The sequence below is a fragment of the Anguilla anguilla genome, chromosome 1 (assembly GCF_013347855.1).
Source record: "Anguilla anguilla isolate fAngAng1 chromosome 1, fAngAng1.pri, whole genome shotgun sequence".
Taxonomy (NCBI): Eukaryota; Metazoa; Chordata; class Actinopteri; order Anguilliformes; family Anguillidae; genus Anguilla; species Anguilla anguilla.
The window spans coordinates 78,127,400-78,143,657 of record NC_049201.1 but is presented as its reverse complement, the minus strand read 5'-3'; the positions used below and the strand labels follow the sequence as shown (position 1 = coordinate 78,143,657).

Sequence of the window (16,258 nt, the reverse complement as noted above, 5' to 3'; positions counted from 1 at the left end):
ATGGAGCACAACTATTTGTACTCAGTATGCTGTGTGGACTTCAGACAAACGTGGGAATGTAAGTTTCATCCAGGGTGCCTGCGTTATTCAGAGGTTACACGTCACATACTTTTTACCAATATTTGTCACAAATTTTAAAAGTGCGTTGCGGCCAACTGCTTTGGATTACAAAAATTAATTTGATACATTTTCATCAGCATACTCCAAAGGGTCTAAATCCTGTGTTTCTTGAACACTGGCCCACCGTTGTCAGAGGAGTTCATTTTGTGACTGGTGGGCAATATTTTAAATCATGAAGAATAACATTTGACAGAAAATAAAAAAAACATTCACATTTTGCAGCCCTCTTTACTGAATGTACAAATGCTGCATTGTTAATCTAAGCCTAAGAATGCCAAGGTTATGGTCAAAGAGGCACAGAACGTGCCTAACCTGAAGGTGGGGCTATAGAGTGTAAATAAATAAATAAATAAATAAAAATCATAATCCCTTGCGGCCATGAACCGAATTCATCTGTAAAAAGTTTCGTGTCATTCACATGCAGCGTTCTGAAAGTTACGCCTCACTTCCTGTATAAGTGTATTCACCACACACTTTGTGAGGCTGTTATGGCGAAACGCATTGGAGTTATAAAAACAGTAAACAAGGAACGATAAAATGTCATGTTTCTAGGCTTTACGGTTTGTGAGCTACAGGTCAGAATGTAAAATGCCTTGTTAGAGTGTCACCGTGTGGGCATTGTGGACGGGTTTTAGAGACTGCGCAGCGGGTGGCATTTTCAAGCGATATATCAAATTTGGTAGCTCTGCACAGTACAGTCTCTGAGATCCAAATACTTTTAGGGCAGAATAAAATAATTGCAATAACAATATGTTTATTTGTCGGATTGATGCACCCCCCTGCCAGATAAAATTGCAGTCTCACATTATTTTCAACCGCTTAATATTTAAACGTCTTTGCTAATTGTTAGAACTTTGAAATGCGACACTCGAAGTCTCACTAAGTCACTGCTACAGCACAGCACAAGAGCGGCGCAACGCGCGAGCGTGTTTACAGTGGACACGTGGTCATCTGAGTGGCCACCGAGCAGGGAAAGGCTGTCTTGTCATCCGTCTGAAACTTCCGTAGGCCAGATTAACTCCACTCCCTTTCTCTCTCTCTCTCTCTTCCTCGTAACAGAAATAGGGGCGGTCACTTCTCTTATATGTTGACGCTATAAAAATAATGGGAATCTCCAGGAGCAAGGGTAGCGCAGAACCACGCGCAACTTCCAGACATCCCACGCTCTATGAATGAGAAAACTGCGGTTACAGCAGGACTCCTCTCCGGCACGGCCAGTGCCCACACAGCCGGGAACCTCTCCGCGCGCAACTCTACATTCTCACTTTCCCCGACCATGGAATTTAAAGAGCTGGGGGGTGAGGAGGACTCCGGCGGAGACACCGAGGATCTGGACAACCTCAAAGCGCTGACCGAAAAACTGAAACTTCAGACGCGTCGGCCGTCGTATCTGGAGTGGAAGGAGAGGTTGCAGAGTCGCCCTTGGGAAGAGGCGCCCACTAGCCCGAACGGAACCCCGTTAGCCGCAGAGGCGGATGCGAACCCGCTGGAAGTCGTGATGGACAAAGACTCGGATCCGACTGTCCGTAACGTCTGTGGCTTTGACACGCTGGACGACGCATTGGATTGGCTGAGGAAAGAACTGGTGAGTTGCGGCGACTGTTTGGTGACTTCGGCAAACGCGCAGGCTACCGCCGTTAAGCTTAAACGCAAGGCATGCAATTCAGTGAGAAAACGACACAGAGCTTAATAGATAATGAAAATAAAAGTAACGCCGCATCATACCGTCGATGAAAGCACACATAGCCTCCCTAAAAGCTGACTTGGGCGGACTCCTAAGAATGCGTGCTGAAGGTATGGAAAGGTGTATTCGTGCCCCTCGCCAATCGCCATACAGTACCTATCGCGATAGGAATGGTCACGATACGATCAAAATACAGTTACAATGCAATGCATGTCATCTCTCCATCTGTATCGCAGTCCTAAATAACAATACAATATACACCCAGTCTGTATTATAACATTGTGATGTGTATCGTCATTTAGGAATGCGATACAGATGGAGAGCTGGTTTGGATATTGATCTCTAATAGAGAATGTATTTGTTGTTCTGGATTCGGTTAATTGTCCAGTCACAAACATCAAAATAACTTTCAGAGATTTGACATTTTGATAAAATGTAAGCCATTCGCTTTTCTCATTTTAAGCTATACGTGTCTTAAAATGGGAAAGGGGAATGCCTAACATTTTATCCAAAAATCAAATCAATGAAAGTTGTTTTGATGTTTTGATTGGGCAATGAACTGAATCACGAACAGCCAGTGAACGCTTTATTTGCGATCAATGTCCAAGACGATGGGTCTAGCTCAGAGCAATATGGGACCTGCTGGAGCTTGAGAAACACAATACAAATGACGGGAACCAATTTACATGTTTGTGTTCTAGTGCACTCCTTTGTGCCGTCACAATGCCCCGTTAATTACCTGGATACCTTGCGCCGGAGACAAATACACCTGGACCTTGTCAATGTTAGCTCTCGCTAGTCTCGGCTGGTATGCGCGGTTGTCTCGGTTACGCCGTCAGTTCTAGAGAGTTTGCTCGCTAAAAAGCCGGCTAGTCAGTTCTATGATGTCATATTAGCTGACACTGAACACAATCATCATTTCCTTGGTTACCTTAGAAATGGCTTATACAAAAAGGTGCTATAGGCGGCATTTGTCTGGAGTGGGGGGAGCGTTGTGGCAGTTTCCCCCAGGCACTAAAAGCATTAGTCAGTCCATTATGAAGAAATATTTGCTGGGATAAACTTGTGACGAAATCTGCCCCAAAGATTGGTTTAGTGTAAATCGCTACACGAAAATTACCGGGTCCAAAGTGGCCATTTCTTTTTAACCAAAATGAGAGCAAGAATAAATGTTGTATTTTTCATTTTTTGAGTGTGTGGTGATAATAAAAAAAAAAAATAAAATAAAATCTAGGCGTAATTCCAATTTTTAGGAAGCAATAATCTGACAAAAAAATTTAGAGCTCAATATCCTTGAACAGTTTAAAAAAAAAAAAAAAAAACGAAACAAAAAAAAAAAAAAAAAAAACAACAACGGGGGCAAAACCCAGTAATTCTCAGGTCTCAGAGTCCCTCTCTTATTGTATTGAAATCTACAAAATGGGAGAAAACAACCTGAAGACAATCTCACAGAGAGAATGAACCGTGACCCAAAAACGACAGACGCAGCTGAAGCGCTCGTGAACTTCTGAATAGATTTCCTGCCGTTTACCTACAGGCGCAGCCGTAGTTTACGGGTGAAAGGTTCCTACTGCAATGCTCGGCTCACCCAGTTGCTTTTGACAGTCGGTATGAGTGCGGTTATGCGTGCGGTGGATTTTAAAGATTCTATTTCGGGAAGAACACCTGCACTGTAAGCCGTGGCCAAAAAAAAAACAAGTTCCTGTCTTGGCTGGTGTATGAGAACAGGATCCACAACAGAGAAGATAATACTGTTATTGCAGAACTTAAACATCCCTAAGCTTGTAATTAGAGACTATGGTATGCAAGGAAATCGATTTTACTGGCCTTAATTCACGAGAAAGTGAATTCTTTTCACACTTTCTGTTAGGGTCTGCTGTGGGCTTCTTTGATGCTCAGTAATGCTCAGCAATGAAAACCATTTACGTGTGTGACACGTGTCTCCTTTTAAGAGGTGGCGCGAAAACGATTATCTTATGTTTTTAGAGGTATTGTTCATGTTAATTTTATTCATGCTGAATGAATAGAATAATTTGGTCAGTTAACCCCATAGGTTTTTTTTTTCCCCCGCTGATGAAGGCTTTCCAAAAAAATGCTCAGAGAAGTGTCACATTTAACCGTCCAATATAGGGTTGCATTGGGTGTGGCCCCCCGGGTCGGGGGGGGGGGGGAGGCTTGTGAAATGTAGTGAGTGACATGGGGTGGGGTTCTTGTACATCGTAAACACGAAAGGGAAAGAAAGAAAAAAGGGTGCCGTCTGCCGGGCGTGGTGCAGCCGTGGCGGTGTCCTGGAGGCACGCGCGCGCACCACCGCTACGAAGAGTGACGCCAAGGACGCGGAGAAACAACGAAGCCATCGTTAGCTCCCTCGCCCGGGGACGTCGGTCTTTAGCCCCCCCCCCCCCCCCGCGGGGGACAGCCGTGCCGCTTCGAGCCGTTACGTCCGCGAGCTCACAAACAGCCGGGGGGGGGGGTCTGCGTTTGTTCTCTGTCCAGCAGTGCGTTGCGTAACGGTGCGGGAACCGGGGCTTGTAACCTGAAGGTTGCAGGTTTGATTCCCAGCTGGTCGCAGCGTATAGTACGTAACCTGAATGGCTTCAGCATATAATCCAGCTGTATAAATGAATACTATGTGGGGAAAGGCAAAATAAATAAATAATTTAAAAAAAATTCTGCACATTACAGGCATTTAGCAGACACTCTTATCCAGAGCGACTTACACAGCGTTTACATTGCACTCATTTGTACAGCTGGATATATAGCTACAGAAGCAATGCAGGTTGAGCACCGTGCTCTAGGGTTACAACAGCCACGTCCTACCCAGGAATCGAACCTCGATTGACCTTTTCAGCTCACAAGCCCAGCGCCTTACACATTATGCTACGCTGGGTAGCTCTGGATAAGAGCCAGCAATAATAATATTCTGCCTGTCTGTCTGTCTGTCTGTCTGTCAGTCCCGGCTGAGAAGAACAGTGACACAGGAACTGCTGTCTGAAAGCGCTCTGTGGTTCGTGAAAAGGGAAATGACTGTGACCTGATCCCTCAGGGGATAGTAATCCTGCTTTTGTTTGCCCTTCGCTGTTTATTTATCTCAGGTTACACTCTCAGAAATATATTTTTTTATTTATATTTATTTATTTGTCGCCATAGGGGAAACCCTTTCTTCGTTATTTCCGGAACCCTCTACGGCAGGTGTGAGTCGTGTTAACGCTCCCAGATTGACCCATTTTGCCGGATAAAGATCCCTTTGTACGCGACAGGATTCCTCTACGGCAGTGGTAACCAGCCCTGTTCCTGGAGATCTACCGTCCTGTAAATTTTCATCTCAGCCTGTAATCTGGCACACCCGACTCTACTAATTAGCAGCTCAGCGAGATCTCTGGCAATTGAACGAGGTGTGCTTTAATAGAGTTGGAGTGGCAACCTACAGGACGGTAGTTCTCCAGGTGCAGGGCTGGTGACCACTGCTCCACGGAGACACAGAAAACCTTTTTGGATCCCTTTCTTCTGAGGGTGTAGAATCCAGGAGTGTCAGCATTCCACTTAATTTCAGTAAAAATCAGTTCAATTCAGCCAATTAATGAAACTCGATTCATTTACTGAAAAAAAATACCCGCAGAACATTATGGGTTTTTTTTTCTTTTTTTTTCTTTTTTTGAATAAAAATTTGATTTCAGTTAATTTCCTTAATTGACCCCGACCCTGTTGCCCATCTCTCTGATGGCTTAAGGAATTCCGCGAATATTTGTCGCTGTCATTGTTACGCAGAAAACGCTCTTCTCTTCACTCCCTGCTGAGCGTCTCTCCGTAACAGTAGCAGAATAATGAGATTATACGTGACTAAATAAATACAGAGATTAGCCTTTTTGTTGCGCACATGCTTAACCTTTCATGGACTTATTCAAAGCAGTTTATTTTAACCGATTATGCACCTACGTCAGTAAAATGCTCAGCGTGAACTTTTCCGTTTATACTATTTATATTCCACGAGGGATGGAATGCATTCTATTATTAGAGTAAAATTCACTCTGTGAGACTCAATTTAACACAAAACATTGTATTTTCTGGCTACAGATGCGTAGTGAAATTATTAATTGGTAAATGATAAATGGTAAATGGACTGCATTTATATAGTGCTTTTATCCAAAGCACTTTACAATTGATGCCTCTCATTCGCCAGAGCAGTTAGGGGTTAGGTGTCTTGCTCAAGGACACTTCAACACGCCCAGGGCGGGGTTTGAACCGGCAACCCTCCGACTGCCAGACAATCGGTCTTACCTCCTGAGCAATGTCGCCCCTAATTCAACTCTAACAGTGCTAATTCATCTCTCAACAGAAAACACTGGGACCAAAAGTTATCTGTTAGAGCTGCATTAACACTGGACGTTTTACTGTGTGGGCACCAGTATGGTTGGGAGTCAGAACCAGGCCATGGGGTTTGTCACTACAGGCAGCAACAATGTTTTGGCTGGATGAGAAAACCAGTAACCCCGCCCCCCCCCCCCCCCACCGTCCTACCCCTCCCCTGACAAATGCAGGTTTACATGGAGAAAGAAGGTCTGTGGCATGCAGGATTACATGTGCAGTAATCAGCAGGCAATCAGAAGGTCCTGCGGGTTTGAATCCGCATGCAAATCGATTCGCTTGTTTGAGCAACATATCTAACGTGAACAAAAGTCCAGCGGAACCTAATTTGTTTGTTACTGTGTCCTTTCTTCACCAGCCACCAGACTCACAAGCAACACCACACACACACACACACTCCCTGACACCTTAGCCCGGGGGTGTCAAACTGAATTCCCAAGGGGACCGCAGCTTCTGTGTGTGTTTTCGTCACTTCCTTTCGATCAACTGCCAATCAAGGCCTTGACAAAAACACGTGTGGATTCCTCGGCCAATCAACGACTTTAATGAAACGGTGGTGCCCGAGAGCACCTCAAAAAAAGCAGCAGACACAGAGTTTGACACCTGTGGTCTGGGACTCATCCTCACTGCTCAATGATAAAGCAAGCACGGTGAAATGCTTTGTTTGTAAAAACAGAAACGAAGAGGGATTATGTTGAATCTCCTCCCCCAGAGTAGCCTTTTCCACTTTAACGGCTGTGCTGGATTTATACTGAAGTAGTTCATGTTAAGTATCTTGCTCAGAGGCACTGTTGCGGTGTCTTACTTGGGAAGCAAACCTGTGCAACCTTATAAACGTTATAAACCCAGTTGTCTAACTGTTATACTACACTGGTCACCCAATTGTAATGGAATGCAATTTTAAAAAACAGCGCATTATGCATTGAGACTGGGGTTTGATTTTAGTGTGAGTCTCTGCTCAATAATGCAGTAAGCAACTTTAAACATGTTGTTTGTAAAAAACAGAATGAAGAGAAATCACATCACATCACAGGTACTGGTCCTCAGAGTGACTTACTGTATGTCTACTGCAGGATGTTTACCAAAGGTGTTCAAGTTCCTGAATCAGTGTCCTACAAGGGATCTGAACCTGGAACCTTTACAGTTGAAACCACAGTTCCCTAATCATTAAATGCAGTGCCACTCAATGTAATGCAATGGAATGCAGTTTTTTTTAAACAGTGCATTGTGCATTGAGAGCGAGGCTTTTTTTCGGGGGTGATTCTCAGGCCCGTTTGTTGTATCGTACCGTTATCTTGATGTTGTGGCTCGTCGTCGTGCCTCCTGGTTTGACTTAGCATTACTCTCTGGCCTAGCCTACGCTTACTGTGTGAACTGGACTTAATGTGTTCATGGCTATGAATAACTTACATTAACGAGTATTGTAATTTATCGGACCTTCTGTTTTGTAGTCGTTCCACTGACCTTCGGAATGCACTTATTGTACGTGGTTTTGGATAAAAGTGTCTGCCCAATAAATGTAATGTAATTCAATGTAATCCAATGCAATGTAATGTAATGTCTCTCGTCCCCAGAGGGAGATGCAGCTCCAGGACAACCGGTTGGCCCGGCAACTGATCCGCCTCCGGGCAGAGATCCACCGGCTGAAGGTGGAGCAGGTGTGCCACCGCCACAAGGAGATGCTGGACGACGCCACCTACGAGCTGGAGGAGTGCGAGGAGGAGTCGGACCTGCTGTGCGACATCCCCATGAAGGCCGCCTTCGCCCTGTCCACGCCCCTCAAGCACCTGGGGCTCACCAAGATGAACATCAACTCCCGCCGGTTCTCCCTCTGCTAGGGCCCCGCCCACTCTTTGGTGAAGCCACGCCCCCCCTTCTTAATCCCCAACCCTCTCTTATGACTATTTAAGTGCCTGGGCTGCACCAAAATGAACATCAACTCCTGCAGGTTCTCGCTCTCCTAGGGCCCCGCCCACTCTCTGGTGTAGCCACGCCCCCTCACCCCCCCCCCCCACCCCTACCCTCACCCCCTCATGTGACTATTTAAGTGCCTGGGCTACACCAAAATGGACATCGGTCGACTCATTTAGATTCTTATTGTGCTGGGGCTCCCCCCCCCCCACTCTGGTGAAGCCACGCCCCCCCTCACACTCCCACCCGCTCATGTGACTATTTAAGCACTGGGGCGGCACCAAAATGGACGACTCACTTGGATTCTCACTCTGCTGGGGCCCCGCCTCCATTCCGATTAAGCCCCGCCCACTCCAATGATGTTCTTCCCCCTTCTTTTTTTTCCCAGCCCCTTTCACAGTGCCTTGTCTCCCTCTTCCTGGGCCCTTCCAGAACTCCCAAAACTGGAAAGGGGGAGGGGGGGGGGCAACCACAGGGCTTATCTCTTAGCATCACTGTGGGAAGCTGTGTCTCTGTTCTTTTTTTTTTTTTTTCAGGGACCCCTCACACGCGGGTGATGGGTGACCCCAAAAACCCAAAGGGTCAGCCTGTGTCCACGCTCCTTTTTCTTCCCTGTCAGAAAGCGCCATGTCCCCCAGGGTCATGGGTTCGAGGGCAGGGTAACATGAGAAACACTGCTACTCAGCCAGAGATAGAACGAGAGAGAGAGGGGAGGGGGATAGAGAGAGAGAGAGAGGGGGTGTCAGAGAGAGAGAGCGAGCAAGCGAGAGAGAGTGAGAGAGAGGGGGGGATAGCGAGAGAGAGGGGAGGGCGAGAGAGACGGAGAGAGAAGGGATGAGAGAGAGAGAGTGAGCAAGAGAGAGGGGGGAGAGAGGCAGCAACCAAGCGAGAGAGAGGGAGAGGAGATGAGAGAAAGAGATGGCGAGAGAGAGAGAGAGAGAGAGAGTGCCTCTGCTTTCTCTTGCCCTCCCTCTCTCCTCCAAAGTGCCCCTTCATTGTCTGGGCAAAGATACAGGAAACAGGAGCTGCTCTCCCTCCCTAAAGATTATTATTGTTTCTTTCTTGGGGGGGGGGGGGGGGGGGACCAGAAATAGCCAAATAGTTCTCAAGAAGTTGGCAGAGCGAATGAGGGAAATCTTGCTCTTTGTCTCGGGTTCTCCAGCTCGTTATGTTCTTCATTGTTATGTCAAGATTGTTTTTTTTTTTCTTCTGTCTCCCACCAACACTTCCTTCTTTCGTATCTCTTTAGTGCAAGAGGACCTACATGCTTTTAAAGGTCAAGAGGATTAGTCAGAATGTCTTCATGTTGTTTTTCCTCCCTGCATATAAAAAAAAAAAAATTTAAAAGTGTGCTCTGGGTTGAAAAAACGAGACAAAGCGGGTGAGTGTGTAAGAGAGTGAAATTAAATGAATGAATTAATGATTTTGAGAGAAAGCAGGGAGAAAGGGTGTGCGTTTGTGTACAATTCGGTGCAAGTTTTGCAAAGACAGCAAAGTCTTTTCCTTCTGACTGTCCGTCAAATGTCCGTCCAATGAGGACCAGTCTCAAGTTGACAACAGGCAACGGAGGCACACTGGAGAGAATATTAATATTAACAGAGAAGCATTTTGTCAAATAGATTGAAATATAATTTTTCTTACTTTTGGTTCAGATGAAAATCCCAACATGAGATGAGTGTAATTTTTTTCTTTTTTTTTTCTTCTATTTCTTCGTTCAACTTTTGTTTGAGTTGACCTGGAGTCATAAAGTTGTTATTATTTCATACGTTGACCCTGTGTGTATTTGTGCGTCCGAATGTGCCTGTATGTGGGTCCTGCTTTAAAGCCATTCAGGTGAATGTTCGGCTGTGCACTCGGATCACATTTTAAAATGTTATCGGTTCTTTATTCAAGTTCCTGTGGATAAGAGTGTCGACTCAGCGCTAAGATTCAACATGCGTGGCCGCGTGCTTTTGCTTCTGCTCGCGGGGCGCGCCAAGTCGTCTCCCGGGCTGGACGTATGCTAGCGTGTACGCGTCCGCTCTTCCGCGCGTGTGTATCTCTGCTTATGGCTGATCCGTACAGGAAGCGTGTGTGTGTGAGAGAGAGAGAGAGAGACAGAGACAGCGCAGCTTTCTGAAGCCCTGCTGCGTGCAGCTCGAGTTCACGATGTCCTCTTCCTTAAGGCTGGCTCAGAGAGCGGTGAGGAGGAGGAGGAGGAGGAAGACCATGGCAGTGACTCTGCGGGCAGTGCCCAGCTTTCACCCGCGTTGGAAACCGCTCCCTTTGTCACGCCGCTTTCCTTCAAAGCCCAGCGCGCGAACGTCAATGTCAGAATGCAAATATTTTAATAAAAACATCGCCTTTGTTCAGCGTCTCTGTTTGATCCCTGCGCCCTGTGATTTAGAACAGTCCCGAGGCTGTTGTTGGAGGACGGTGTACCCACCCCTGTTTGGGAGCTGCAGGGGTTTGCTCAGCTCTGACGAGCCATTAGTTAAGCCTTAAATGCACTGCCAAACAAGCCTGCACTTCGGCTTGTCACATGACCCCGGCCACACCCGATCACATGACCAGGTCACCCCTTCCGTCCCTTGGTGCTTTTTATTTTGGGGAAAATGCCCTCAGCGTTTGCCCACCTGTGCGATGGTGTTTGTGTGCGCACGTGCACAAAGGTTGTGGCAGCTACAGAAACAGCTGGGTATGTGCAAACACACAGGTACGCACAGATGCACACAGGTACGCACAGATGCACACAGGTAAACACACGTCCACAGAGATGTACATAGATACACACAGCTACAGATAGGTACACCCGAGGACACACAGGTAGACACAGGTCCCCTGCAGTAACAGACAGGTACACACAGATATACACAGGTACAGACAGGTATACCCAGGTACACACAGATATACACAGGTACAGACAGGTATACCCAGGTACACACAGATATACACAGGTACAGACAGGTATACCCAGGTACACACAGATACACACTGGTCCCCACAGTCGCAGACAACTTTACACAGGTACACACAGACATACATAGGTCCTCACAGGTAGCGGCAGGTATGCGCAGACACATGCAGGTACGCGCAGACACACGCAGGTATGCGCAGACACACGCAGACACACGCAGGTACGCGCAGACACACGCAGACACACGCAGATACGCGCAGACACACGCAGGTACGCGCAGGTACGCGCAGACACGCGCAGACACACGCAGATACGCGCAGACACACGCAGGTACGCGCAGGTACGCGCAGACACGCGCAGACACACGCAAGTACGCGCAGACACACGCAGACACACGCAGACACACGCAGGTATGCGCAGACACACGCAGGTACGCGCAGACACACGCAGGTACGTGCACGTAATCTTATCGCGCAGCTTCCGTAATCCCCGCCTCTCCAAAAGGCCGAAATCTGAGCCCGGGGGGGCACCTGCGGGCCTCTGAGCAGCGGCTGGGAGCCCCGCTCGCTCGGCTGGGAGGAGGAGGAGCGCCGCCGCGGACGAGCCGGGAGCAGGGACGGACGCCAGCTGCTTCCTGTGGAAGCGGCACAAAATGGCCGAACGTTCCCGGGCCCGACGGCGGGCCGACGCCCGTCCGTTACGCTGCACGGCACACCGCTGATGCGTCTGCGCCTTTCTCACAGCGTCCGTAAAAGCACCCCCCCACCCCCCCCAAAAAATGAAACTCCAGCCCCTTTCACAGTGCCTTGTCTCCCTCTTCCTCGTCTGCCGCTGGACCTTGTGACACATTACATTACATTACAGGCATTTAGCAGACGCTCTTACCCAGAGCGACTTGCCCAAATTTTTACATAGCATTGTACATTGGCATCCATGCTGGATATTATACTGAAGTAATTCAGGTTAAGCACCTTGGCTCAAGGGTACAACGGCAGTGTCCTACCCAGGATTCGAACCTGTGACCTTACTAAGGCTACAAGCCCAGTTCCTTGACCCGCTGTGCTACGCTGCCGCCCCTCACAACACAACTGCGCCGCGCTGCGCAGCGCCCGGACAAACGCGCCGATAACGCATCTGCTGACTGCGTAGATTCCCCGTCTCGCGTGCATCTGTAGAGAGATGTCATCGAAGGCGCTGTCGTAGATTTTTAGCTCCTCCACGCTTTGTGCTACGTCCTCGCATTGTTCAGCTGAAATTTCCCTTGGCCCGAGGCATGCAACCGTAGACTGTGCGGTACGTAATGACTATATCCTTCGGCGTAGTAACAGGCTTGCATGGTCTATACTATACGTGTGACACAATAGCATGAAGCTGGGCTTGGGAAGAACCGATTGGGCGGCCATTGTCACGGTAACTGAGGGATGAAGGAAGGAACGAATGAATCGTTGCATTAATATAGCGCTTTTCTGAATGCGCAAAAGTGCTTTATAGTGGCGAGTGGGAACTGGCCTGACCCACCACCACCACCAGTGTGCAGCACCCACCTGTGGGTGATGCACGACGGCCATTTTATTCCGCCAGAACGCTCACCACACGCTAGCTCAGGTGGAGAGGGAGATCCCGGAGTTAAATTTGTCAGACGGCAGGATGTTGGAGAGCAGCCACGAGACGAGAAATGAGGTCACCGGTTGAAACACCTGCAGGCGTCCACGGCGACACACGCCCCCCGTGACATTCGACGCGTGTTACCACCCCGTCGCTGCCTGACGGCGACATCGCAGCTCGAGTTTTCTGCGCAAATAATGTTGTGAACCAAAAATAAATTACAAAAAATTTCCCCCAAAAGTGGGCCGAAAATTTGGAGCGGAGCGGAACGGGCGGGTAACCGAAATGTCGTAGTGACGCGCACCCAACGAAGCGGAATCCCACCGCAACTGGGGCACGGAGGGAAGACCAGGTGTACCTGATGTACACAGAGATTACTGCATACCTACAGAGAGAGGGGGAGGGAGGGAGGGAGAGAGAGAGAGAGAGAGAGACACAGAGGGAGGGAGGGAGGGAGAGAGAGACACAGAGGGAGGGAAGGAGGGAGGGAGAGAGAGGGAGAGAGAGAGAGGGAGGGAGGGAGAGAGAGAGAGAGAGAGAGAGAGAGAGAGGGAGGGAGGGAAGGGGAGAGAGACAGAGGCAGAGAGAGAGAGAGAGAGAGAGAGACACACAGAGGGAGGGAGGGAGAGAGAGAGAGAAAGAGAGAGAGAGAGAGAGAGAGAGACCCTTCTTCATAACTAATGTTCGATCTGCTCTGAGAGAGAGAGAAATAGAGAGGGGGAGGGAGGGAGAGACACAGAGGAAGGAAGAGAGAGAGGGAGGGGAGGGAGGGAGAGAGAGAGGGAGGGAGAGGGGGAGAGAGGGAGAGAGAGGAAGAGAGAGGGTGGGAGGGAGGGAGGAGGAGGGAGAGACAGAGAGAGAGGAAGAGAGAGAGAGGGGGAGAGAGGGAGAGAGAGAGAGGGAGGGAGGGAAGGAGAGAGAGACAGAGGCAGAGAGAGAGGGGGAGAGGGAGGAGAAAGAGAGTGAGGGAGGGAGAGAGAGAGAGGGGGAGGGAGGGAGAGATAGAGAGAGAAACTACCCAGATAAAAGGTACAATGTGTTACCTGTTCAACTTGTACATATAATTAATTAATGAAATCCTAGTATAAACAGTCTATTGATTTTTTTCTTTCTCTCTCTCTCTCCTCCCTCTATTTGGAATTTCTGCAATTTTTTTATTTTTTTATTTTTTATTTTTTATTATTATTTTTTTTAATGTAATGCTTTGGCAATATTTACTGTATGTATTTCATGCCAATAAAGCAAATTGAATTGAATTGATAGAGAGAGACAGAGGCAGAGAGAGAGAGCGAGGGGGCATCTTCTAAAAACACAATGGTAAATACATTTCACAACCAGATTGCTACACACACACAGAAACACACACGCACACACATGCACACCACACACACGCACACACACACATGCACATACATAGTACTTTCATGTATTTTCAAAAAACTTTCACATATTCACAGCTCAGTGAATAGCACTATATTGCAGTTCAGTAAATAACATTATATTGCAGTTCAGTAAATAGCACCACATTGATAACCTTCCTGGTACTGTTCATTCATGGTTATTCACCAGTGTGGGATCAGGCATGATCAGGTTGGACCTGAGGCTTCATTTTTTCTTGTTTCAGCTGCCACCTTCCATACAGCTTGTTATCCCAGGAATCCTGCATGAGGCAATGATATAGCACATATATAGGCCTGGGTTTAGAATGTCCATTGTGACATCACAAAGCCATAGGATGACATCATAATGCCATAGGTCACAGGTTCTCAAACTCATGGTCATGGGCCATCCCTTTGTGTGCCGGTTGTAATTCCCAATGGCAATGGCTTCAATAGCAAGTTTAGCAAAATGTCAGCTGGTCTGAATCGTAAACTTAGCTAGCTAGGAACTTGCGCAATGCATTACTGTGAATAACCTTTAACAAACGTCCACAGCCAACATTATAATGAGCTATCTATACAATTTGAATATCCATAGCCAATAACTTATTACAATATTCATTAGCCAACAACATACTGAGCTATCAAGAGACGTTCAATATCCATAGCCAACAATATACTAATTTATCTATATACTTTCAATATCTATAGCCAACAGCAAATTTATCTATCTTTAAACGTTTTTAAAATTTTATTTAACTGTTATTTACCCAGGGTAGGTTCACTGAGCACGGATGCTCTTTTGCAGGAACTCACAATATTCATTAGACAACAATATACTGAACCATCTATACACTTTTAATATCCATATCCATAGCTAACAACATACTGAGTTATCTATACAAAGATACAGACTGAGCTTACTCAGCGGTTCTAGAAAGACGTAATTACAGGCTTCAGTGGATTTCGCACAGGTAGTCCATCACCGGTAGCTGGTGTCGGGGGGGGGGGGGGGGGGGGGGGGGGTTCGAGAACGACAAACAGTTACACCCTGTGCATATGTCAACTGAGGCTGCCACAGCGAACAGGACAACGTCTTCTAACACGAGTTCCGATCGTGTCGTTCTGCATCGCTGATCACCACCATTCAGTGCCCATCAGAAGAGAAATACCACACAGCGCAAAAACCTGTTCCCCCAGATGTCTGCTCATTAGCCAAATGTGAGGACAGGACCTGTCAGCAAAGACGTCAAATTAAATAATACTGTCTGTGTGACAGGTCACATAGTATCACCCCCACTGGGTGTGCGTGCGTGTGTGTATGTATGGCAGTGTGTTGTATTTATGTCTGTGTGTGTGCGTGTGTGTGACTGCACATGTTTGTGCGCGTGCGTTTGTGTATGTATGGCAGTGTGTTGTATCTATGTGTGTGTGTGTGTGTTTAGATGTGTGTGTGACTGCACATGTTTCTGTGTGTGCATGTGTGTATGTATGGCAGTGTGTTGTATCTATGTGTGTGTATGTTTTTAGGTGTGTGTGTGACTGCACATGATTCTGTGTGTGCGTGTGTGTGTATGCATGGCAGTATGTTGTATCTATGTGTGTGTGTGTGTGTGTGTTTAGGTGTGTGTGTGACTGCACATGTTTCTGTGTGTGCGTGTGTGTGTATGCATGGCAGTGTGTTGTATCTATGTGTGTGTATGTGTTTAGGTGTGTGTGTGACTGCACATGATTCTGTGTGTGCGTGTGTGTGTATGCATGGCAGTGTGTTGTATTTATGTCTGTCTGTGTGTGTGTGTATGTGTGTGTGTGTGACTGCACATGTTTGTGTGTGTATGTATGGCAGTGTGTTGTATGTGTGTGTGGTTGTGTGTGTGTGTGACTGCACATGTGTGTGTGTGTGTGTGTGTGACTGCACATGTGTGTGTGTGGTTGGGTGTGTGTGTGTGTGTGTGTGTGGTTACGTGTGTGTGTGTGTGTGTGTATGTGTGTGTGTGTGTGTGGTTGTGGTTATGTGTGTGTGTGTGTGTGTGTGTGTGTATATGTGTGTGTGTGTGTGTGGTTGTGTGTGTGTGTATGTGTGTGTGTGGTTGTGTGTGTGTGTGTGTGTGTGTGTGTGTGTGTGTGGTTGAGTGTGTGTGTGTGTGTGTGTGTGTGTGGTTGTGTGTGCATGAATGTTTGCGAAGCACAAAGCATCAGACCTGCAGCAGGAACCTCCTTTCAACACTGTCTTTCCACCTGAAAACTCAACTCTCCAAACGTTCAACACACACAGTATTTTCAGACACCACACACGCG

The 16,258-nt window shown here is 47.4% G+C and overlaps 1 protein-coding gene across 1 annotated transcript; it reads left to right on the top strand.

The window, feature by feature from the left end:
• The first annotated feature begins 1,071 nt into the window (after window positions 1-1,071).
• On the top strand, window positions 1,072-8,869 carry fam167b (family with sequence similarity 167 member B). Its single transcript, XM_035402763.1, has 2 exons — window positions 1,072-1,705; window positions 7,744-8,869. Exons 1-2 carry the CDS (start codon window positions 1,289-1,291, stop codon window positions 8,005-8,007), a joined length of 681 nt encoding a protein of 226 aa, XP_035258654.1. The 5' UTR covers window positions 1,072-1,288; the 3' UTR covers window positions 8,008-8,869.
• Window positions 8,870-16,258: the final 7,389 nt, after the last annotated feature.

What these genes read in the sequence shown, in the direction of transcription:
- fam167b (XM_035402763.1), top strand. Translation starts at nt 1,289, where the DNA reads ATGAATGAGAAAACTGCGGTTACAGCAGGACTCCTCTCCGGCACGGCC. An exon ending in ATTGGCTGAGGAAAGAACTG is followed by an intron (nt 1,706 to 7,743) that starts GTGAGTTGCGGC and finishes TCTCGTCCCCAG; the next exon opens with AGGGAGATGCAGCTCCAGGA.